Raw genomic sequence first — 26,323 nt, 5'->3', positions numbered from 1 at the left:
GGAAGTGGCTCTTCCTTCCGGAAGTTGCCTCACCTACACTGACCTCCAGAGTGTTGAAGCTTTCTGTGACAGCTGGATCCTGTCTGCTGTTGCTCCTTTCCTGTGCCTGTTCTTGCCCCTGGACCTTGATGCTGACCTTGATCCTGCTCCTGTTCCAGAGGTATCCCTGCCATTGTGCAATTCCTTGGCTCCTGACCCCTGGCTTGTTTTGATTATGCTTTGCGATCTGGGCTGTGCTTTCTTTGCTTCCCTGCTTTCTCCTGGTTTGACCTTGGCTTGCTCTGGATAATGACTTGGATTTGGCTGGTGAATGGACTTTGGTTATATAGTTTATTGACTGTATTATCTGGGTCCTGGTGCCTCTGTTCAGCTTCCTGCCTCCAGTGCCCTGGACCTTACATGCTCATGCCTCACCCTCCCTCCCATGGAGGGGGAGACTGTCGTGACTGTGAGTATGCAGTCTGCCACATGAAACTGTTAATCTGCTGGCTCTGCTTTTGATTTTGTCACAGATTTTGTTGGAGCACCGCACAGGGTGTTTTCTTGCATGACATCGCATCTAGATGGCACTGTGGTCTAGCAGAATAGTGCAGCTACACAAGAGGAAGCCGTGTTTTCTTTCACTTTCAGAAATAATGAAAGTACACTCATCCTTTTCCACTCACAATGCCACCCCATTTTGGCTGCTCTGCCAGCATTTCTTCACCGACACAGCAACTATGTCAGGGCAATCTTCCACTGACATGTCTGAAGTGTTCCCCTAGCATAGTTTTCATGCCAGTTGATAAGTCCATTTCTGCTGCCATGGTAACATTTTGTCTTCCACCAAATAGTGTAACCTGTCAGCCAGGGGTGTTCAGAAACAGAATCACAGCCTAAGTGACCTTCTGCTAACCTACTATTATGTTAGTTGAGTTTAAACTGATATGGCTCATGATTAACCACGGCAAAAAGTTACTTGTTTTCTTTACATGAACATAGCATGCTGTGCTGCACACAATTGGATCAGACACATCAGACTGGGCAGATTTCACTCTCTTCCTTAAAGCAGGATATCACAATGCTAATCTTTCCATTAAAACTTCCGAGAAAGGATTGAACAACCTTCTGAAGCCATTCCATTGTTGAGCAGCCCTCAGATTTAAGAGTCTCCCCACACCTTAAGTACTTAATCCGCAACGGCTGTCCTGCAATAAGCGCTTCTGTGCTGTTACCAGTAGATATAGGGAAAAGCTATCATTTAAAAGGAGGATAAATGTTGCAATGATATCACATAGGATAAGAAGGAATATGTTATAGTTCTTGTTTGGCCACCAAAATGATTTTGAAGTGAGACACAGGGCTTTCCTTATTCACAATAAAACAGTTCTCACACTTTCTTCGAAATACGAACAGATTTATTGCTTCCCATTCCATGTATTACTTTATTAGTTGTTTATTAATGGCTTAGGTTATGAGGTGAGAGATAAATAACATCTTCAGTCTCTTGCTGCAGCTTTCAAATAACAAAATGATAAACAAGCAAACCTCCCCTGGTTACCCCACAAAACAAGAGAAGAGCAAGCTGTTTCATAAATATCTTGGATGTGCTCATGCTGTCTGTGATTGAGGGAGATTTCTAATGCACCATTCTGACTGCACAAGATGCCTATTTATATGTGAATGACTGGGAATCCAATGGAGGGTTGAGTTCTTCATTGCTGTGCAAGCGAGGGTGGGGCTTGCATGCCCCTCCTGGGATTTCTGCCTGTCCACACAGACCATGCCTACAAAGCAGCAACTACCCCCCCACCACCATAGAATGGCTTACTTGCCAAAGTAGAGTTGCTTCTCTACCTTTGCAGTCCCTCGAGGAAGCAGAACCTAAGGCAGCCGCAGTGTCTCCCTTCTCTTCTCTCCGTCTAACACCCGAAGCATCCCCTGATCGTCTACTGCAGCCTGGCATGGGGGTGGTGGCAAAGCTGGGGAGGGACACCCAGGAGTATCCTTGGGTAAATGTTGCTACATCAGCAGATTAAAGAAAGTTCAGTGATCTATGACTTTGAATTTGGTGATTCTATAAAAATAGTTTGCCGTACAGGCCTTTAAGGACCTCCCTGGTCATTCAGGGGCCTGACATGATTAGTCCGATGCCTTTCTTCTGTTCTTGGCCAGGTCCTTTTTACTTTCTTATAGCATAAAAGAACATTAAAAGACAATAAAAAGACTGTAAGATTAAATTTTTAATTTTTGATAATGTATTTATTGTATTTTATTGTTTTTATACTTTGTTGTCAACTGACCAGAGAGCTTTGGCTACAGGCAGTATAGAAATGAAAATTATTATTCATAATAATACAGTATTGGGAGAAAGGGGAACCTCTGTTTGAAAAATTACAGTCATATGCTTTTGGATGCTGACTGATAGCTGGTTCTTTTTGTTGAAGGTAATGAATGCCACTACTGTCTAGAAACAGTTTTAGTAGAATAATGAGCACCTAGAAAACTATGTTGAATTGAAGAGCTGAAATATCTGTAAAGTTATATGCGGATCATTTTCTGGGACTATAATTATACTCTTCTAGGGCTATGTGCTCAGAAGTATCTTGACGGATAGGGCTAAATTATTCTTAAATTCTTAGAGTACGAAAACCTGAAAGCTCCTCTGTTAAATTTTCTTTCTTCTGCAAATCTCATGTTTTGGTCTCTGCTACACTATGCACTGTCAACCAATTTATTTCATTAATGGTACTCATCATTTAATTGGCTTGTAAAGCCCACTCCAGTCTGTTATCAGTAAGTGTGTTTGTTTGTGCTAACTCCAAATTGGATCCACGCTGTTCAGATCTTTCTAAAAAATCATTAATTCCCCAGATTGCAATAATGACAAGGGAGAACAAAATGGATTCTGGTAAAAGTTTGTTTGTAAACGTGAATTGTCTACACGCCATTTGGAACACTGTGAACAACAAAGAAGGAAAATAAATACTTCTGTTTTGAAAGTGTAAGTAGAAAGAAAGCCTCCTAATGATATTCAAAATGCTCCACAAGCGTTGTAAAAGTATTTGATGTAATAAGAATATCCTAACAGATAATGGGGTTGGGGGGGGGCAGAAAATAGTACTTGAGAACATGCACACCAGTGTAAAAGCTAAAATACTATCAGTTGCCTTTACAAATGGATTCCCATCCTTGACTGAACTCATGGCTATGCTAACACGAAAGCATGCTTGGTACAAGAGCAGCAAAAATGACAGTGGCTCTTTCTTTAGACTGCAAGGGGGTGGAGGTTTGGGTGCTGGACTGGGATGTCTGAAACTCAAGTTCAAATATCTGTTGAGTCCCATGCAGCTCAGTGTTAACCTTCAAGCCCTAATGGCTTAGGGTCTGGATATCCCAGGAACCACCTTTTTCATTATGACAGCTGATTTAAGATCTGCAGAAGAGGCCCTTTGGAGAACAGCCTGACTCACATAGGCATGTTTGACAGGCACATATGAAAGGATTTTTTCTGGCATCACTCCCAAATTGTGGGATGCTTTCCATGCAGAAATTAGATTGCACCCCACACTGGGAAAAAGGTTAAGGCACATCACTTTAATTTGGTCTTTCAGATGCTGTTTTACTGCAATTACAATGCAGTTTTATTGTGTGTATATATGATTGTTTTTCTTTGCAGCATTGCACAGTGCCTTTGTGACATCTGTGAAAAGGTGGTGTATACATGTCATTAAGAAATCATATTAATACATATATCTTTGCTTAGGATATTCACTGTGCAAGTTTGGACAAATAATTGATGTTTGGGAGGGAAAAGGTTCCAGTTGATTCAAGGGCATAGAAAACTTAGTCCCTATTTTCCTCAGGTTCTTTGGATCCACCATTCATCTTACCCTGTAGCCTGTGGCATAGAAGAAGCCATGCCTCCTATGTTGTCCCGGCTACCTCAGCTGCCCAGGGGGCAAGGGCACTTGGGAATGGGAAGAGTGGTGCATGCTTGTAGTCCAAAGGCTTCAGGTTCCAGAGAGATCATTTACATTAATGAATGTCCACAGTGCCTGGGCAGAATGGAACTAGCCCAGCTATGTGAATGCAAAGCAACTCTTCTTCAATTCCATTGGTTCTTTTCTGTGTTGTGGTGGCATCAGTCCTGTGGTTTAGCCACCATGTGGCATTATGTGAACATCTGTACCAAACCCTGATCTGGAGAAAAGAAACCCCATGTTTACAACATGAGGAAACTCTGACTCATTGGCCAGAAGATTCTGTGTTTCTATTTAATCAACATCTGAGTTGAAGGATAATTAGGACCTCGTATGTGCAGCTCCTGTACTGTTTCTGTCTGCTAATAATAATTTCCATGTGGTGTTAACCAAAGTGAACAGTTGCCTAGAGCCCTGAACAAATTGGGCTCGTACATCACGCAGTCCTGGTGGTGTATGCTTGCCTGTGGAGGGTGGCATGTGTTCTGCAGGCATGGGGCTGGAAAATAATTTTTTCATGGGGTTTATTAATGAAGCCTCATAATTCATAGGTTTGTCTCACCTCATGTGTAGTGGTCTCTTTTCTCCTGTATTTGAAAAATGTCGTACACTTTACTGCTAAATCTTTCATGTTAAAAGAAATATAAAGGGAAGGGCTATACCTGCCATTTTGGCAGTGCCTTCTTGCAGACATGCTGCATCAATGGTTTTAGAAGGAATTCCCTTGTTCCGGAGAGAATCCATTAGGCCATGTGAGTGAGCCCTGTACTGGATGTGGTCTACCAACCAGGACGCTGCCCACCAGTTATGCTCATCAGCACCACGAAACCTCCTGCTTTAACTCTGTGCTTGGGACTACAAAAGGGTGTGCATTTGCAAAGCACCTGGTGAAGTGCTTTACATATGCATATCCTATATGCATATGCATATCCTTTGTAAAATGAGGACAGTTTCCAACATAATGCATTAAATATTAGCATAATTGCACCATAATTGGAAACTAGGATAAGCAATTAAACTATGGAGCTATCTGAAAACAAAAATGTTCCAGTGGAAATGGTGGGAACTGAACCTGAGCTCTGGTAATTGAACAGTTTTGTAAGGATGGGCTTCTGGGTGCTTTATACATGTCTGCAGATTGGGGAATGGCAAGGCTATCTGATCATTATCAGCACCCTCCACCTACTGCTTTTTTGTTGGGATCATATCTTCTAAGCCAAAAACGGATGGGTAGGACAAGTAACACATCCACCTTCCTCGTGGCTCTACTGCTTCAGAAACCACCGCGACAATTTCTGTGCTCACCTGCTGCTTCTGTCGTCAGGGGGGAAGAGAGAGTGAAGGCTCAGCAAGTCGACACAAGGGAAAGGAAGTGAAGCTGGAAATTAAACTTGCGGCATTATCAGTGCAAGGAGAAGAACGGAGCAAATGAATTTATCTGTGGGAGATGTAGTTCATAGCACATAGCTAACTCCAGTAGATGCCTGTCAGTTGAATACCCCCTCCTGCTCCCTTCTGCTTTGGATGCCCCCTGTTGGACTTGCTGTTGAGTCCCAGGCTAGTCTGATATGAAGTTTCCTAAAAGTTAGTATGGCTAACTTAAAAAAATGTACTTTATGACTGAAATCTTCACACTTAAGGCCCATTCTCTAATCACAAACCTCATCATACCAATGGCCGATAACCAGCAGATATGCATATTCTGCACAGCAGGCACAGTAGGGTCTAGAAGAGAGAAACTTGTGAACCAGTTCAGAGCTTCTGGGTAACTGGAGCTATAAGAGCCAATAGGCACATGCCTCTGGCCCAGAGGGATGTCCAGGGCCCAAAATACATGCATTTTTAATCACATACTTTTGTCCTTGAGTGCAGGGTTGTTCTCCACAAATTACCCTGATCTGAGTTGGTAGCCTAGTGTGGGAACAGCGCAGCTGTAATACTTGGCTTCTGCTGCAACCCCAGTCAGAGTTGGGGGTACCACACCTGCATTTTGCATCACCAGGAAAGCAAATGGGACCTCTTTTGGCAACACAAAGAACAAGGGAGAGCCAGTGTGGTGCAGTGGTTAAGAGCATGGGACTGGGACTCAGAGGATCTGGGTTCTAGTCCCCGCTCAGCCATGGAGCCAACTGGGTGACTTTGGGCCAGTCACAAACTCTCAGCTCAACCTACCTCACAGGGTTGTTGTGGGGATAAGATGGAGGAGGAGAATGATGTAAGCTGCCTTGAGTCCTTTGTAGGAAAAAGGCAGGATATAAATCGCAATATAAACAAACAAACAAACAAATAAATCTGGAATGGGGCTGCAGAAGGGGCAAGAACATCATATGTTGATGTTAGCCTGATTTAGGTCAAGGGACCCATGCTGGCAATCTCTGAAGAAAAGTACCATGCCACCAAAGGCCAAAATATATGATTAAACTCATGACATTTCCCCCTTCTTCTCTCCTATTGTGTGATGACTTGTGGATTAGAAGGTTGATGGTTTGATTAAAGCCATGTATAATTTTGCCCTAAGCAATGAGGAATTGAAGAGAATGAGGGAGAGGCAGGGGAAGACACCACCGGACAACAGCTTCTGTTCCAGCGAGACTGTTTTCCACCCATGGCAGGGTCATTTAATGCTAATTATCATGTAGGAAAGAACATGGGACGCTAGCATCTGCTCAAACAGAGCTGTTTTGTTTTCATTTTAAATGTGTGGTTCTTGGTGTATCACTTGTATCTTGCTTGGAGGACTACGGTCAAGAAATGAAACACAACTTGGCCAAATAAATAAGCTATAGGCACCAACAAAAATCATCCTTCCTGGCCTCCCAGGGCCACTACAGAGAAGGTCTCCACAAGTGCCTTCATTAGCTCTCAGTGCTGATGGTTGCTGCTGTAGTCATCCAGAGATGCCTGTGTGGCTATTTCTTGGCCAGGTTCCAGGCTGCTGTGCAAACTGGACAGAGCGTGAGATGAAACAGTAGCGGGTACTTTTTAAGAAGGCATGCTCCATAATGGTGTCTTTTCTTTTAGCAAAATTATGTTATATGAAATCTGAAGATGGATGTGAAATGTGTTCTGTTCCTTTTTTACAAAAATTTGGCCAATTCATCTGGATGTAAACATAATCTGTGGTCTGATGTCTAAATATAGCTGTATTTGTGATAGATTTCATACAACAGACATAAATGTGTACATTGAAATACGTGCACAAAAGTATGTGCAGATTTTTGTACAGAAAGAACCCAAATCCAGTACAGACATTAATAATAATGAACTGCATGGCAGAAATTGAAGAACTTCAATGAGGTTGAGTTTTGCTGATTCACCAGCTCCTGCCGAAATCACATGGGATTATATTAGATTAGAGTGCTCAGCAACTTTACTTTCTAAAGGGCATATAACCATAGCTCTGTAGTGGTTAGAGACACCCTGAGTAACAAAAGGTTTTTTTTAATCCTGAAACATAGTGTCGATGTGTTATTTCTCTTTGAAAAGGAATCAATATTACTGGTCTTTCCTTACTTTAACTTTTCACACTGAATATTTATGTGCACATTATAGAATACCTGTGGGATGTGTGTCTGTTTCCTTCCTTTTCTATGCTTCCATTGTTGGAATAATTCCTTTCTTCCCTTTTTTGTGACAGTTCCTTCCTTTTGGGGTTTGGTGAATTCAGCCTGGAACCTTTGCTCCGTTGGAAAACGGCAATCGCCAGTCAATATAGAAACCAGCCATATGATCTTCGACCCCTTCCTTACACCTCTTCGCATAAACACAGGGGGGAGAAAGGTAAGATTCTGGTTGCAGCTTTGGTTGTTCACTGAAAGCAAGATTTAATATTGACTCTTTTCCATATGCATGATGATGCCTTCAGCATCAGCTGAGATCTCAGGTTCCCTGCCTTGGAGGGAAACTACACTTTCTGTGTTTCCCTTCCCATTAGCAAAACCATACAGACTTTTTAATCATGTGCTATGATGCATCTCATGTACTATTGTTAACTGAAGGAAGTTTGCCTTAATGTTTGGAGACTTCTAGACATGTGGTTTGCAGTTTTCACCTTATGAAGGCTGGTTACATCTCTCTACTCAAAGATCTTCTGCATCTTTCTTATCGTGCCAGAGACAGTGAAGGCCTGTGTTCTGAAGCCTGTGAAGGCCTGTGTTCTGAAGCCTGTGAAGGCCTGTGTTCTCAAGTATCTCAACCTGAGGCCATGAAAATGTTCCATCTACTTTTTCCTAACACTGGATGAACATTCATCCTCCTTGAAGTTTTAACTGTTTAGGTTACTGGCAAAGTATTCTGTCCCCTGCAATTTTCTCTAAGCTTTTAGCTGTTCAGTCAATGAGGAATAGGCTTACACTTGAAATGTGTCTCCCCACCACCACCACCATTCTAGAACTAAAAGCTAGTAATGGGACGGTCTATAAATCAATCAATCAATCAATCAATCAATTTTACTGCCCTTTTTGTGGGCAAAGGAGTCCCCTTTCAGCAGTGATTTGGTAGCAGGGAGTGAACAGGGGCAAAGTGTCTGCTCATTTTCTAGTGGGGAAGAAAGCACTTTATTGTATTGGCCATGCCATGATGATAATCAGTCTCTCTTCCTCTCCCTTCCTCCCTCCCTCCCTCCCTCTGTGCCCCACCCCCCACCCCACAATTGCTGGGCTGAGAGGCTGGGCCATGAAAGGGAAAAGAAGAGCATGTTTCTAGTTCTGTAGTAGATGCATCCCTGTCCTCATCTCACTGCACTGTGGTTATTTCATGGTCTACTCCTACCTTTAGGAAACATAAGGAAGGCAATCCTGCACTAACTGGGCAACTAGGTTGTATATTTTGAATGTTAAAAAGTTTTCTTGCTTGCATGATAACTTAGATGAGCAAAACTGTTTCTGACAGGGGAGGCAATGATATGAGTGAGATGCAGTAAACACCTCAGAAGGTCAGCCATCTCATGGACACACAGTGTCCACCGTGGGAGGCCTCCTCATGAGGGAGGTTGAGTCAGCACCTCTTTGCTATGAGTCAACAACTCTCCCATGAAAAGCAGTCCATAGGTGCAGCTGGCCACTCAGTCAGAAGGCTGCAGTAAGCTGCTTTGGTTGGGGCAGTGTGCCTGCTAGGATAAGCATCGCTTCCCTTGCATATAACCTTCTAGTTGCCTTGATAATAGTTACCTTCATGGTAGGAGTTACACTGTTAGCATGCTCATGTGAGTATAATCTTAAGGTTAAAGGATATTCATTGGCACTCTCTGCTCTCTTTAACTTAGATCTACAGGAAAGGAGAAGTTGCCTAGGGAGATAGTGGGCTGTCCCATACTAGAGACATTCAAGGCGAAACTGGACAGCCGTCTGAGTGGGATGGTATAAATTGGTGTCCTGCACCAGCAGGGGGTTGGACCCTGTGGCCTTCATGGCCCCTTCCAACTCTACTGTTCTATGATTCTGTGAAGTGATTCGTTAATTAATACTGTGAAGTCATATACATTAAATGAAGAGGCCCTAAGCATTCTCTTCCTTTGTGGTGTCAACTCTCTCCCCCTCCCCCCCCGCCCCCATCTATTTATACTAAACTCAGCTGAGTATAACGTCAGCAGGTCTTTGGTATTCTCTGGAAGCAACAACCTAAGGGAGGTACAGTTCACTGCTAGCTGAGTGGTCTCCTAGATCCTGAAAACTGGTTAAAGGGTCTACTCAAGAGCTCTAGGAAGGTGAGGAGCTCAACCAGATGATATTTCTGCTTCTTGCACCATTGGCTACAAAGTGTGACGTGATGTTTTCTCATTCAGTACATAATCCTTGATTGGCTGATATCAAAATTTTCCTGTAGACAGCCATTGAAAATACTAAACCAGCTCAATTTGGCAGGGTGCCTCTCCTTCAAATTCCCCTTTCTGCCCACACAATGCAGACAGTCATTCAGCACAGCCCTACTTAGGAACAATTTAAGGTGAGTTCACAGAGGCTTGTTTTCAGATTCATCCCTTTATCATTAAGCAGTAACTTGGAAATATACAGCAGGCACCACAGATTCAGCAAAAACGAATGTGAAAGAATATCACACGGCATTACAATTTACCCAAAGCTTTTTCATGCAAGTAGGTTCATTTTGGCAGCAAGTCATTGAGCAATTTGACCACAAGTAGTGACTGTTTACATGGAAACCCATTATCCAATATTAGCATTGTGCATCCTAATACATGGGCACTGAGAGAAGATCACTGCAGTTCAAAAATAATTCTGATGTTGCAGATTCCTTTGCATAAGGCCACTGCTTATGAGTTTGAAAGCTAAGCATATCTTGCACATATTATAAGAAAGTAGCGAATCCAAACTGCCTTCCACAGCTCTGCCTGGATTCGGTGGGTAAAAGCAAACCAGTTCTGCATTAAGATGTTCTGCATCCACCACCCGAAGCCTTACTACTTGGTTTCTCCAGGGCAATAGATATCATTGTGGTTAGTTTCTTATCCTCCCCATTTAAATTCCAGTGTCTTAATGCTACCAACTAAGCTGCTATGCTCCCTTTAATCAGGGTCATGAACATGGTGATAACAACAGTAGAGATAATAATGATGAATCTACATTGTAGCACGTTTGGTATTTATGCCATTCACTACTGCACCTTGTCAAATGCCTATACCAGTGGTGGCGGACCTATGGCACGCGTGCCACAGTGGGCACGCAGAGCCCTCTCTGTTGGCATGCGAGCCAAGTCGCCCCAGTATCGCCCCAGCAGCCGAGCATTGGAAACAGCACCCATAGGGGCCATGCGCATGCTTGGAAAGGAGTAGCGGCACCAGGAGATGATGTCACGAGCCGCGACTCATTAGCCGCAACTTGTCCGAACTTTTGCATGGCCAGTCAGTGCGATGCCAAGGATATGTATATATTTGCTTGGACTGGCTGTGAGTTGTTTTTTTTCTAAACTAAAATCTCAGTTTTCAGGTTTTATTGCCGTGTTGGCACTTTGCGATAAATAAGTGGGTTTGCGTTGCAGTTTGGGCACTCGGTCTTTAAAAGGTTTGCCATCACTGGCCTATACAGTCTCTCTCCAAATGACAGCTGATTTTCCTAGCCTCTGCTAAATCAGAAGTTGAATTAAAATGTGTTCCATATTCAAGGGGTGGGAAACCTGAAGGTCAATGGCCAAATGTGGTCATCCTGAAGCCTCAGACTCTCTGCAGATAGTCATTGTCCCTTCCTCTTGCCTTGCCCACTTTTCCCCAGCCACCAAGCATTTGGTGGCATCCTGGCTTTTGTGTAGCTTTTCCCCATTCTGAAAGGTTGAAATGCCTCTCCTTTTGTTTGTTTGGCATTTTTGGTCCCATCCTACTTGCCTTTCGCACTACCCAACACTGGAATAGAGCCCCCTGAGATCTTCTCTGGCAGTGAATTTGGTCCTCAGGCTGAAAAATGTTCAGTCTAAGAGAGCAATAGATGATCCTGATATGGGATTGTGGGTCACAGGAAGAGCTACCTTTCAAATCCTCATCACTGGAACAAGAGTGAAGTTTCCATTTTGTGTACAGTTCAATTTTCTACGAGCCATTTTCCACTGGGAAATTTATTATACCGGATGTCCTTAAACTGGGATCTTAGTGAGTGTCAATCACTTGTGAATATGAAGGACTCTGTCTGTGACCATATTGGCCTTGGGACATAATCTCAGTTCTCCCAGACTGACTGAAAGATGCAAAGCTAGAACTACCTCCTGTTGAAGGATGCCTGGAGCATCCCCATGGGAGAGACTGTTGTCCAGTTCCTAGTAAGCCATGATACATAGCAGTGTGCCACATTCAGCTTGATGAGCCAGAGATTAATGCAGGCCTGGTCCAATGTGTACTATTGGTTGGCTGTGACTCCTCCTCCATTTTTACTGCCTGAGACAGAAAGCAAAGCCAACAAATTAATGGTGTCCTCAGCTGGCCATTGCTCATGGCTGTTAGATCATTTTCAGCATGTCTAGCCACATGTTGTTGAGGCCTCAATCGAGACAAAACACCAGAGCTGAGATTTCTAGAATAAGGGGTATTCCTTTCCTGCATTCCCACAGCATTCCTTGGTAAAACCAGACAACATGGGATTCAGGCAGTAACCCATAGGTTTGGCAAGATATTGCCGTAATATTTGGAAATGAAAGCCTTAATACACGAATAAGGGGTCTGTGGCCTTTCCAGTATTCTTGGACTGTGGCAGTCATCTTTCCTGACATTGCTTATTTGGCTGAAGCTGGAAACCAACAAGTTCCCCACCACTTCCACGTCTTAAAACATAGTAGCATGAACAACAAGAGTGGGCAGACATTGAAGGTGGCCAGTTGTTCTTGTGCCATGAACATGCAAGTATTTCATGGTGATGTCATGGGATCATTCTTTCATTGCTTACTTTGCATCTTCCTTTGACTATGAAGAAGTTCTGCAGCCCCACAAGAGAGTGTGTTGCTGGCACACCTAATTGGATTCCAAGATCTGAAATATCAGCTTGAGATGCTTAATGAGTTTACATGCAGATGAATTTCCCCAGAAGGAATGCAGATATAGAAGAAAATCCTCTATATTTGTTTTTTTGTTTTTGTTTTTTTGCTTATGTGATTAAAAAAGTAAGAACAACAAGCCTACATACAGATAAACTCTCGCTTCTGATAGAAAATCCAGACTCTTGTTAATTTACACAACACATTTCCCTGCTCTTCACAAACAAGGAGAAATAAAATATCACTTTCTGTGGTTTCCCTTGGTGCTCACAACACATAGATATCACTGGAGCAAGCAAAGAATTAAGGGACAAGTGCAGATATGTGTCAATCATACAATAACTCCATGGTCCTGTATCCCCAAAATGCCTGAGATGTTTATTTTTAAAGGCTCAAAATATTGCAGACTTATTCCTTTAGCTGATTCCTAAGGAGTAAAAATGCTCTCAGGGAAACTCAAGTTCGTCCCATGGAGAGGACCCAAAGTTTACCTCAGGGCTCTGTAAACAGCTGCTTGATAGGAAGCTCATGCCCAGGCTCAGGGGTGCTTTATTAATCTTGTAATGTGTTTGGGCACTGAAGAAAGATGCAGGTGAGACCTTTTCTGTTCTTCTGCTTTCTTAGGCATCCTTTCTTCACCCGAGAGCTACATTCTGTGATGGATAATCTGTAGTGGGCTCACTTTCTGTCACATGCTCTTCTCCCTCGGGCACCTGCTTTTCTTTCTCTTCCCCTTCTGACCCAGCAGGCTGCCAGGGAAGGGACAGATCACTCTTGTGAGAAGCCTGAACTGAAAGCCTGCCCATTCTCTTTTGAAATTGGGCAGAGGGCCACATTACATTAGGCTGAGAGCTGCAGGTTACCCACACGTACCAGATACCCTGTCAAACCACTGTCCTTCCAGCTAAGTACTGTCTGTTCACTAACTGGCAGTGGCTCTCCAGGATTTCACACAGGAGACTTTTCCAGCCTTATCTGGGGATGCCAAGAATTAAACTAGTGTCAAGCAGGGGTAGGCAGAGGGTGGACTGGGCAGATAGCAGGATGACGTACAATAGGCTAGTAAGTATTTCCGACTTGTTTAACCAAAGGAACCACAAAATGACTGCTCTCCTACATTCTAGTAAAACAAAGAAAGCTGCTGGGAGCTGGGTGATGTCACTGGGAGTGAAATTTTGAGCCAGAATACTATGAGCCCCATTCGGTTCTGCTACTCAGAATAAATTCCTACACTTGAAATGTTTCTGATTCTAAAAAGTATGTCTTCCGCACCAGGCTCTGCAATGCTGAACTCGACCCACTTTGGTACAGAGTGTGCTGAGATGCATGAACTATTGGCCTGGATCAGTGTAGCCGCCTCCTCTGCTTATAGCTGACTCCCGAAGTCACTTCAGATATTCTTGGGTCATCCACATTTTAAAATGGCCCTGAAAGCTATTCAATTGATCCTAAATCTTTTTCTGTAGTTGCATCTCTGCATCAGCACAACTGCCTCCAATGAAAGAAAATACAGTGTAATAATAGGGAAGCCCATTCGCACATTTACTGCTTGCATTTTCAGCTTTGAATGAAATGGAACTCAATGGAATCAATAAAAGGATCTCATCAGTGCTGAATGCAAAAGGTTTACATGCTGGGTTTGCATGAGACAAACTGGCTTAACAGTTATTTGAAAGGGGTTTGTGTTATCACTGAATATCTGCTAGTTCAAGCAGATCTGTGGAGCAAAAGTTATGGTATTCAATGATATTGTGTCCATTTTACCTTCAGTGTTGTGCACGGTTACCCTTTCACATTCTGAACAAAATTTCTTTTTTAGTTGTTGGCATTGGGAAATGTACTGCCTATGTGGAGTGCTAATGTATGTTAATAATAGTCCTTTCAGTCTCCTGTGCTTTGCTGATCATTGGAATTAGCATTCTTGCCAAAGTTTATAATTACTTGATTCAGAATGTGAGTTTGTCCAGCTTGTTGGGCCCAGATGTGTTATGAATCAGCTATCATTTCCCCCTAGAAGTTCTCCTTTTCAGAATGAAAAACAAGCTTTTGAGCAATCAGACAGTTAAGCTTCCCAAACCAGATCCCTTTTAGGCACATGCACAGCATTTCTTTGACGTTAAACTCTTAATCTCAGTCAGACGCTAACACATTGCTATGAGTCAGTGCAAGCTACAAAAATAGCTTAGAAGTAGTTCTTTTATGTCTACTTTTCCTCAATGAAACTTTTACTCATTCTTATGCACTGTGCGACCAGACTCCCTGATAGAGTATGTGCACGGCTTTGGTGTCATATGAGTAAATTCTCCAGTTTGGTCAGTCCTCTTGGTCATTTCTGCAAACATTTTATGTGATTGTTTGTCCCCATCTAGGCGTAAAAGCTTTTTGTTCCTGGGTGCATTTTCTTGAAGGAAAGATGGTGATTGTTTGGTATCCAAGTAGGTTCCAGCGATGGCGATGGTGGGGTGGGGGGTGGCAGACTGTCAGCTTGTAGCGTCATGGGCCAAAGCAGAACTCTTTCACACACACTTTTTCTGCACTCCCTCCAAGAAAGTTCATAACTACTGAACCAGTTCTGACTTGAGTTAATAGGGGTTCACCCGTCAATCCTGATTCCATCCCTTTGCATTTCTGGATTGTTCAACCATGTCTCTTTAGAGCTGAGGTGTTAAAAAATTCTTTTAGGGAATTCTTTCCACATCAACTTGTTTGTCATGGAATCCTTGCAGCTCCCAATTGGAACTCATCTGTTGTAAACCTATATTAGGACATACAGACCATTCATACCCATCTTCCTGATGTCTGTTGGCCCTCACTGGCTACCTGTATGAATTCCTGAAACAATCCCCGAGACCATGATGGGATGAACTGAACAGAGTGGACACATGCAAAGCTGACCTCCGTCCCCTTGCTGTCTCTTTCTCGTATGAGGGTGCACATGCATCTAGATACAAACTGCTTCCATTACTGGCTCCTGATATCCTGATATTTTTCCCCCAGCTGGGAATATGGCCACTGCTCTGCATTTGTGTGGGAACAATCTTAAGAGAACAATCTTAAGTGAAGAATATTTTAATGAGACTCAAGGAGCAAAATGGGCATACGCTCCCATCCATTGCTGTGAGCTTTTCTTAGCATAATGAATAATCCAGCCCTTGGCTTAACATTAGTTGGAAGGCACCCACACTTTGTTTGAAATAGCATCTTATTTTTGTGCCATCACAAAGGGCCATTCCACCTGATGTTGATGTTTCGGTGCTGAATAAATCAGTTTTCGCTGGCCACAGGCTATTATTTAAGCTCCATAATGCTGTGTGGGTAAATGAAAATTATTCAATTGTATCCTTTATAGCTTTCTTTTAAAAGAGCACATTCAAAAATGCAATTGCACAGTCATTTAAAATAATGCTTTTATAAATAATTGCTTCATCCAGCATATGTTGGCACAAAATAATTGCAATACTAGAAGTTTTCTGACTTAAAAGTAAAGATAGGGATAGAGGGAGAGATCGGTCAAATGGATTTTGTGACAGCTAGTTTTGATTCCATGTTGCTCAATCAATTCAGAGTATTATTGGTATTTTTTTTCTTTGGGAGTATAATTTATGACAACTGCCAAGCTTTGCTTTGGTGATTACTAAAAGGACAGATACTGGCATGAGCCATATTTCAACTCTGCAGGAATATAAAATGAACTGCTAGAAATGGTCCAGGAGGAAGGAATAGCAATAAGACATCAGTGTCATCTGAAAGCTGATCTGTGATTGATTTTCAGAGGGCTTAATAATCTGAAAATTTGATGTATAGTGTTTGAAAAGTTAATAGGTTTGTTACAAATGTCTAAAGGTTTAACAAATAAAGATGCAGATGATAAATTCATGCTGTAACTTAGCTATTATTCATGGGTGGGGTGGGGGCTTAGGCAGTCAAACTTTTGCTAAAAGAATGTTTGTTGGGGAATAAATTTCCATTTAAATTATTGGTTTAAGCTGTCCCTTAGCTAAGATGTCACTGGTAGCAATTGCCAGGCATCTGCTTGTAATTATGGTTCAATATATTGCCATAACACCCTCCTTTTTGACCAGAGATTCCATCTACAAAAGTGCAATGTTAATAATTGTCACTGTTCCATGTCAGTATTCTCCTCTTACCCCAATATCTGGGGGAAGCTATGCTTGTTTGCACATTTGTGTTGTTTTAAATCTACACTTAAGAGGCTCGTGTGTGTGTGTGTGTGTGAAACTGTCCCCTTCATGATGTTTCTGAGGATGTGAAAAACTGTAGTCACAGGGAAAAATATCTTCTATAAGAAAGTATTCTCTCACCTTCAACATTATCCATAAAAAGTTAAGCGTGTTTAAGTTCCATTGAAATCCATATGATGAGCACACAGAAGATAGACAGTTATTGCTTTCAGTAGGATTGAAACATAAATTTAGATGGCATCTAACCAGCCTGAAATCTGTTGGCGTTGTGTCAAAACACCCTGCCGAGCACATGAGGGTCTATCATTTATTCTGCGTAGAGTGTTTATCACGGTCTACTTTGTTTCCTTTGTTACTGGCGATTGTTAGAGCAATGGTATAAAGCAAGGGTGGGCAACTGGACAGCCATCTGAGTGGGATGGTGTAACATGGTGTCCTGCAACAGCAGGAGGTTGGACTTGATGACCTTCATGGCCCCTTCCAATTCTACTATTCTATGATTCTATGAACTGCATTTAATCTGGAAGCTACATGGAGTAAGCCTGCATGTCAAAAGATACTCAGGAGGCAGGGGGCAGCCAGAAGCCCCTCCCCTCCACATGACATCATCTAGTCTCCACCACTCCCCTTGCTCCCTGAAGAGAAGGGCGGATCTCCTTCCCAGTGCCACTCGTGTCCTGGTTGGGTGAGAGCAGCATGGGAGGTGCTCCCTCAAATGCCGGCCGATTTGGTACAGCGCCTCCCCCAAGGGAATACCTGTGATATCTTTGACTTTTGACCAGGGATAACAGAGGGATCCTCCTTCCCACCACTTGCCCTTTCCTTGGAATGGGAAACCACATGCAGGGAACTCTGCTTGCTATCTTCAGCTGCAGAACAAAAGAGGAATTCCTCTCCAGAATGTTCAGTGTTTTTCATGGCTACAGCTGTATCAAATGGCTTCACCATTCTCTGGCTTATTCAGATACTCAGTTCCCAGCTTGCTGTCCCTTATTGTAACTGCCAGAAATGGGATGTGTCAGCACGCAGGGGAATTGTGTCCGAGAAAGGGTGGTGAGGACTTGATGACTGAAGGCTGGGCTGACTTGGTGGTCCTTAGGAAGCAGGTGATATCACAAAAAGAAAGCAGCAAAGGGGGCAAGCCAAGAATTGTTCTGACTTGCAAAATAATTGAGACTGCTAATGTGTTGACACCTCTGAGTTGAGAAAGACCTCAAAGAACGTACTTGGCCTGAGTCTGGGCAGCAAGGTTAGAATCTCTGCTTATTGTGGCTGTTTCTGTTTGTTAGTGCCAGGAGCTGAGTTCCCTCCTTTCTTTTCTCAAAAGATAGACCATTCTTTGGAAAAATCACTTTACTTCCAATGTGCAGCCAGGAACGTAACAGTCAACAGAGGAAGAGTCTCAGAGCATGCACAGAGTAGTTTGTTGAACCCAAACTAGAAAAAATTCTGAGAACCCTCCTTCCCAGCAACCCTGGATTTCACCCACTGGGTGTGCTCCTCTGGGGAAGGGCTAGCCTCCTAGATCCAGACAGCCCATCTGGTTGGCTAGCTCTTTGTTCCTGATGCCATGTCATGGGGTCCTCTTGCTCCTCACCCAGGCCCCTGCCTGGCACTTCCAAACCCTGCTGGTTCTGCCTGGAGGCAGCAGCCTTGAAATAAGGTTTCCCTCTGAAATCTCCATGCCCATGGACCTGGTTTCCCAGGGCTCACTGTCCTCATCTAAAGAGATGGTGCCAGCCTGGCTCTGAAAAGTGTTCTAAGAATGACTGCTTCTTTCATTCCGAACAAGTAGATTTTAAAGCAAAACCTAATTTAAAGTACTCCTAAATTAAGGGCTCCCAACATATCCAATCAGAAGGCATTGTTCAGAAATCCCCTCTCTTCTTCTCCTTAATTGATTTTTTTATGGTAAGAAGAAAGGAAAGGGAAGGAGGAAGGGAGGGATGGACGGATGGATGGACGGACAGATGGAGAGAGTTGTGGGAAAACATGAGAGGACCAAACATGGAAGGTGAGGATGTCTGGATTCCCTGTAAACTTTTGTGAATGGTGTATGTTGATGGGGCAATAAAAGTCTTGTTGGCGTTCAGAATGCCTTCTCCTTTATGGACTGTAACATGTGTAGTGAGAGTCAGTATGGCGTAATGTTTAGAGTGTTTGACTGGGGACCTGGGGGATTCGTGTTCTGGTCCCCACTTGTCTCCGATTCTCACTGGGTGACTTTGCGCCAGTCACAGACTCTCAGCTCAACCTACCAGGCAGGATTCTTGTTGTAAGGATAAAATGAAGCTATGTAAGCCTCCTTGTTTTCATTATAAGAGGAAAAATAGGCAGAATATTAATATATATATAATTTAGAATCATAGAATAGTAGAATTGGAAGGGGTCATGAAGGCCATCAGGTCCACCCCCTGCTGTTGCAGGACACCAATTTACACCATCCCATGCAGATGGCTGTCCAGTTTCTTTTTGAATGCCTCTAGTGTGGGAGAGCTCATGTCCTCTCTAGGCAGCTGGTTCCAATGTTCTATTGCTCTGACAGTGAGGAAACTTCCTGATATCTAGCCTGAACCTGGCTTGTTGCAGCTTGAATTGATTATTCTGTGTCCTTCACTCTGGTATCAGCAAGAAGAGATCTTGACCTTCCTTTTTGTGGCAGCCTTTGAGGTACTTATAGAGGAATACTATGACCCCGCCCCCCAGTCTACTCTTCTCAGGGCTGAACATGCCCAGTTCTCTCAGACTCTCCTCATAGGGCAGTGCTTCCAAATTCTGGATCATTTTTGTTGCCCACCTCTGGACCCTCTCTAATTTTCTGTATCTATCATTTAGTGATAATATTAGCAATAGTGGTTGCTTTGTCACGGAGATCAGAGCAGTTTCTCTTGTGCATTGATCCTTGCTCAGTTCTAGCTCTTGCTTCTTGTGTAAGAGCGTGATGCATCATGTTCTTTGGGCAGATCTAAGCTGTAAATACAGACTAGGAATAGAGCAACCTGCGTGAGTAGGGGCCAGTTCCATGTGGTAGGAAATATTGAAAAATACCTGAAATACAAATCAAGGATAAAGACCTCTGAAGTTTAACAGCCTCAGAGGAGACCAGGAATTTCATAACTAAATCTCTTCTAGAAGCCAGGAGCTGTCAGAATGACAAATAGGCTAGTCTTTAATATCAGTTTACATACTAGGGGAAGGGAAAAAGAGAGGAGGGGGAAAGAAACAGACTATAATTCACACTCGAAAATCTGTTGGCATAATGGTTTCCGACTTTCAGGATGACAAAAGTAAAGGCATCCAGAGCCAAGATCGAAACTTTACTCAGTATCACAGACAACACTGTCTGGAAATCAATAGTTGCTCCAAAGACCCTAGCTCACTTCCATCACTCATCTTAAGACTAACTAGTTAAATGCTTGATTAATTGAATACCTTAGTGATTGGTGCTCTTATTTTGTCATTATCATACAACAACACCATGTTAGCTCTCACACAAATTTTAGCCCTCTGAGTTAGGTTAGGCTGGAGAAAGTGACTGGTCCAGGTTCACCCAGTATCTTCCATGGCTTTGCAACCAGGTCTGCCAGTTCAAATTGTGGACCTTTCTCCATTGTACTGCAGTGGCTCTTGTGGGATTGCCAGCAGTGTGGGGATTGGATTTTTCTTTTAATATATTGCATTGAGTATGCATTTTAGTAATAGCTTCATAATCTCTGTTATGGTTAAGCTTCCTGCATAGCTCCATTGTTGTGGGAAGGCATCCTAAAGAGGTAATAAATAAATAAAACATTAAAATGGTTGCAAGAGGGCAAGGTATCACATTTTCTTAATAATCCCCACCACCACCACCACCAGCCATCCCTAAAAAGCCCCTTCCATATAGCGAACCAGCACGAGAAGAAGAAAGGTTCCAGCACTGTCTTCTCCCTGATCTCCTTGCACAGAGAGTTTGTAAATGACCGGTAATCCCTCACCTATACGCTGCAGTGGAACAATCCCAGGAGAGTGGCATCCTGTAGTTTTCAGATTCCATGAATGAGGATCTGATTGACTGGAATCCCTGTGATTCTTCCTACACCTGCTGGGTGGAAGAAGAGAGGCTGTGTGCTGATCAAGAATGGCAGGACTGCTGAGCTGGAGCACGTGCCAGGCCCAAAGCAAATATTAAATGCACAGCTCTCACAAAGGGCGGCCTTGGTTTTTCAAGTCCTGCCTTTCCCTTCCCCTCCAATGCAACCACAAAGAGGAAACTGGTATTTCTATTTCTCTTTTTAATTAACCACATTTTACTGTTACATCTGAACTGTCAACTTTACTTAATCTAAATTATGGCTTGCTGAAATGAGACAGCTTGTTTCCATGTGCCATATTTAAGATTAGGAATGTGTGAATAAACCAAACGTGAGCCTGTCGAGGTTCTCCGAAGTCCACCTTGAAGTGTGTTCTGATTCATATATGTCTCAGATTGCAAGTATGGGGGATTGCACAAAAATGTGAATATTTTCTTAATTTTTAAATGAATACAGTATAGCATGTATTTTATAAATGTATGCATTTTTGCCTTTGCATTAAAGGTGTTTGTACATATTTTTCAAATGTAGGCACTTTCAAATTTTGGTGGTGGTGTTGTGCCAATTGCATCACAAAATCAGAAAAATACAAACTTTGATCAGTATGTGTTTGGATAGAAAATTTCTCACACATCTGCAGTTAAAACTAATCACCTTGTCATATTTGGACAACATGATAAGGTTAACATGCCTCATAACTGCTGGGGGAAGAAACCTCAGGAAAAGCTAAGTTTTTCTCATAACCTCCAAAGGAGCAAAGAGAGATAGTTTTGAAACTGACCAGCCTTATTCTTGATACTTGCAGTAGAATCCTAGACCTGCCACATTTATATGGAACCACCCATTACCAGCACCATTCATATTTCATGCTTGAAAGAAGACAGATTGCTTCCAGTTGATATTGACACCTAGAAACTTGCTTGAGGTTGCAGAAAAATGAAATAATCCACTTTTATGGAAATCCTAACTATTGCATTCTGCTCCACTCAGTTGTGGATCAGATTACCAGTCTTCTTCGAATCATCAGCAAAAATCCTTTGCTTTTTGTAGCTGCTACTTTTTAATCCTGCAAGAGGGTTTGATTGTGTGTACACTACACAGTATCTAATTCGATCTTCCATTAGATCAAAAGAACGGAATGAGATTTCACAGGGACAAGTGACAAGTCCACCAACAAAAAAGAAACCAAATGCATCGATACCAGAGGAGGAATAGGTGGCTCAACAGAACTGAAAAAAGAAAAAGACTATGGAGTTATTGTGGACAACAAGCTAAATATAAGCCAATAATGTAATGCAGCCATGAAAAGGGCAAATGCTATTTTGGCATGCATTAATAGAAATATTACCTCAAAATCACAAGAAGTTAGTACTCCTCACTAGTCAGACCTCATCTGGAATATGGTGTCCAGTTCTGAGCACAAAGATTTAAGAAAGATGCAGAAAAATAAAGGGTGCAGAGGAGGGCAACAAAAATGATCCCGGGTTTGGAAACATCGTCCTATGAGGAGAGACTGAGACATGTTCAACCTTGAGAAGAGAAGACTGAGGGGGGACATGATATCCCTCTATAAGTACCTCAAAGGCTGTCACAAAGAGGAAGGTCAAGATCTCTTCTCAATCATTCCTGAGTGTAGGTCATGGAGTAATCAGCTCAAGTTGCGACAACCCAGGTTCAGGCTAGATATCAGGAAAACTTTCCTCACTGTCAGAGCAATACGACAGTGGAACCAGCTGCCTAGAGAGGTGGTGGGCTCTTTCACCCTGGGGACATTCAAAAAGAAATTGGACAGCCAACTGAGTGGGACAGTATAAATTGGCCTTCTTGGCCCCTTCCAACTCTTATTATTCTAATAAAATAATAATAATATTATTGTTCTATGATTCTATGAACTACTTTGCTTCTTGAGATACAAATGATTTTCTTCAAGCTACACTTCTGAAAGGGTTTGATTTCTGTTTCATACAGAACTTAATGAAAATATCTGTTTGCACGCAGTTAATGCTAAATCATTGTTTATCATTATGAAGGTGAGTCTTTGAAGAAGAGATCAAAAACTCTTTTCTTGCTTTTCTTTTACCATAGTTCAGATTTACTGCTGAACTAAATTGTGCTTATACTTAACCAAGTTTTACCAAAACAAGCATCAAATCATGGCTGATCGTAACACTAAGCTACTTTTAGCCAAAACCAGAAGTGCTAGTGTGTGATCTCCCTGTGGTCATGGCAGAGAAAAAATGAAAAGCACGTGCCTTCAGAGTATGCATAGGATCACAGTCATAATGCCACCCCATTATGTGCCTTGAGATATACTGTATGGTTTGAGAGAATTGGTATCTCAGAGCCTAACAATTTTTCACAGACTTCCAGTGAGGATAACATGATATAACCTCATGTAAGTTGGTTATGAGTTGCCTTAGAGAAAGGGCAGGGCACAACTGCTATAATACTACAGAGAAGATCACCAAGAATAGCAATGCACTAGCAAAAGACTTGAGATTCATAATATATTTGTAGAGGTTTAAGTTTCCTCCTAAGCAGAATCAGACACAGTTCAAATGTCTGCTCACTTGTAGCAATGCAAGTTACACAAACGCCTACACATGGAAAGAATATGTCAATCAAAGCTCAGTGGGGTTGGGCAGAGGGGGGGAACTGTTAAGAGCAGAGCAGAGCTGAGATTTCAGCCATGCTTCTCTTCTGGAGATGCTTGAACAAATGTAGGGGAGAAAATGAGTTAGCCATAGCATCCCTCTTCGAAATGAATGTTAGATATGGCTTCTTCTTGAACAATCACGACTCTGTACATGGGACGTAAGCGGGGGTTTATGTCCCGTCCATCAGATTTCACTCTAACAAGCATACGAAGGGCATTCAGCAAAGCGATTACATTTCGTAGCCAAGCATTCTGAATGAATATCCATTTCATTAACTTTTTCGATTGTTATTGTTACCCCAATCAATAGGTTTTATAACCCAAATCCTCTTGTGGCTGACGAAAGATGACTGAGCCATCAACTTACTTGTCATTGTGTGTTATGCTTGGGCAATTATCCCATATTTAGTGCCTGAAAATGTGATGTCGTTTGAAAACCTGTCCTTCCTCTATGTGGCGTAATTGCTTCCAGCTTATTCAGCGCTTATTGAATTAGTATTGAAAAGATCATTTCATGCTTGGTTAAGTGGTAAATCCAATTCATTTGCTCATGAGACAAAGTACCAACCCTGACTTTAACAGTGTTAATTGTAAGCAAAGAAGAAAGTGAGAGCAGCTAAAAAAAACAAAGGTAAATTAGGCTCTTCTGTTTTGTTCCTCCTTTGGCCTTTCAGTTGTCACACTTAAGCCAGTGCTCCCCTTTTGGTTGGTTGGTTGTTTAACGATAAACACTGGGAACAATCAAGCCAAACAAGTCCTTTGAAGTCACTTTGGTTTCAATGAGGGGAGATTGGAGTGTGCTGTTTTCTCTTGCTAGAAGAAGAAGAATTTTGAAATACTTACTTTCTCCCAATTGTTGTGAAGAAAACAAACTGAAATATTTTTGCGGTATAAACTTACTTCAGCTAGACTGAAATAATGCTGCCTTCTCTAAATTATACCAGGCTTGCTAACTTAATTGTTTCCTAACTTTCAATCCTCTAAGGAAATCATGCTCAGGCATTTATTTCAGTACTTAAAGCTGTATTTTGTTTAGCAACTATTTCAGCCTCTAATCTTCTAATATCACTGTTATAGCCACAAAACATTGTATCCAACCCTAAGTGCCTATAAACAGAACAGAAACTAATGGCAGAAGTTTTCCCCTCCCTCGTGTTAAGAGACCCTCTGGAAGAGATTTGGAAGGTGCATGGGCATTTACAGAGAGGAAAGGAGCAAAGAGAAGTCTTGTCATGTGGACAGAAGTCTGCATCATGGTGGGCCCTGATTCACCCGTGTTCCTGGCAGGTGGACCATGTGCAAGCTGTCTGATTTCTAGATCCACATGCCATGCCTCCACCAATCCTACTCTGATAAATCAGTAGAGATGTGGCCAAATTAATAATCCCTTAAATCTGCGTTTCTGGGTTGTTCTTTTTATTTGCCACATGGGCTCAATTGACTGCTGTGCCATGCAAACTTTAAAGTTTGAACGTACAACTTGCCTAGTCTTATTTCCCAAAATCTTGTTCCAAAATCGTGATCTTTTAAATGCTTCTTCCTGTAAGGTAGCAAACTTTAGTAGAAAATTATAGTTAACTTTTGTAAGCCTTTTATACAGCCAGGATCCTTTAAGAGAGTCTCAAACTTAGTGTCCAGAAAACATTATGATTTCTTCCCACCTATGGTAAAAAAGACAACTGCTTATCAGGAAGGGAAAAGGGAATGAAAGAAAACAGGAAACATGTTTTGCATCCTCTGAGTCACCAGCTTGATATAAGATTATTTTGACTGATAAATTCTCACATTTCTGATAGACCATATTGTTCCCATTTTTGACAGGTCTTATTTGAAAATTCCCCAATTCCCCATTTCAAGTTAAAGCATCTGTTGTACAAACTTGAAGTGAACGGTGAAATACTTGGGCTCAATCTGCACCAACATTTATATGTGCCTCAGATCTTTGGCACTGTAAGTAAACAAGGTGATTTTATGTGCCTTGCTGGAAATGATCAAGCTTTGTGCTCCCACCTGTACAGTGGATGTTGTGCAAGCATAAAACAGTGCTAGCACAACTTACCATGTGCGGTGGGGGAAAGCGGCAATTTGCTGCCATAATTTTAGCAGTAACTCATCACCTTTCCCCATTATTCTCATTAGATGGGACAAGTTGTTAGCTAAGCTGGCATATCAGTGTCCATCAGAGCTTTAAAAAAGTGGCATCCCTTAAGATGAGGAAGGAGGCTGTAAGTAAGCAAGAAGCAGCAGGTCGACAGAGGCAGAGAGCATTGAATTGACTGACCAACTGTGTGGACTGCAGGGCCTTTCTCTTGCAATCCGATGTGGGATCCCTTATCTGCTGCCCTGTAGATGTCCTCTTGGACCAGTCTGGAGCCCTCCAATTCCCAGGGGCCCTCGGAATGCTGGAAATTTTGGTTCAAAATATCAGGCATGAACTAGATGAAGGGAGGTTGGTCTGCCCACATATTTTTGTAAATAAGGCAAATACTGGACAGACACTTCATGACCCTGCTGCTTGTTTATTCAGAAAAAACCAAACCTGAGTAGTGCTGTCCCTCAATCAATCTCTCTCTCTCTCTCTCTCTCTCTCTCTCTCTCTCTCTCTCTCTGCATGTATGCGTGTGTGCGTCCATGAGTGTTGGGGGATGCACAATGGTACCCTGGCAAGATCTCAGTCTTAAGGTTTTAATGTGCTGTTCAGATCTCTTAACAACAGGTTACATGGAAACATGTATCAGAAGCTTGCCACGTATTTTGAATGTTGCAAAGGAAAACCACTCCCAGGTGGGTGATGGGGAAGAGAGAAACAGTGGGTGTGAGCATACCTCTTCTCCTCTCCAAGTTGTTTATTCTTTTAAAAGCACTGGTTGGGCTTCTGCCACTTGCCTTCGTAGTTTTGCTCTTACTAATACTCATTTTTGCCGTGGCAGTGCTCCCTATCTGTGAGCCAGTGTTCCCACTTTG

At 42.4% G+C, this 26,323-nt stretch overlaps 1 protein-coding gene across 1 annotated transcript in view; it reads left to right on the top strand.

The window, feature by feature from the left end:
• The window catches only part of CA10 (carbonic anhydrase 10), a 346,588-nt gene that overhangs the window by 158,773 nt on the left and 161,492 nt on the right, over positions 1-26,323 (top strand). Inside the window, exon 3 of the mRNA XM_044421652.1 lies at positions 7,600-7,742. Coding sequence (XP_044277587.1) covers positions 7,600-7,742 — 143 coding nt within the window. The remainder of the gene's footprint in view (positions 1-7,599; positions 7,743-26,323) is intronic.

The sequence above is a fragment of the Varanus komodoensis genome, unplaced genomic scaffold (genome assembly GCF_004798865.1).
Source record: "Varanus komodoensis strain SLA01 unplaced genomic scaffold, ASM479886v1 scaffold12, whole genome shotgun sequence".
Taxonomy (NCBI): domain Eukaryota; kingdom Metazoa; phylum Chordata; class Lepidosauria; order Squamata; family Varanidae; genus Varanus; species Varanus komodoensis.
The sequence above is the reverse complement of the archived record's forward strand: the minus strand, read 5'-3'. Positions and strand labels throughout refer to the sequence as shown.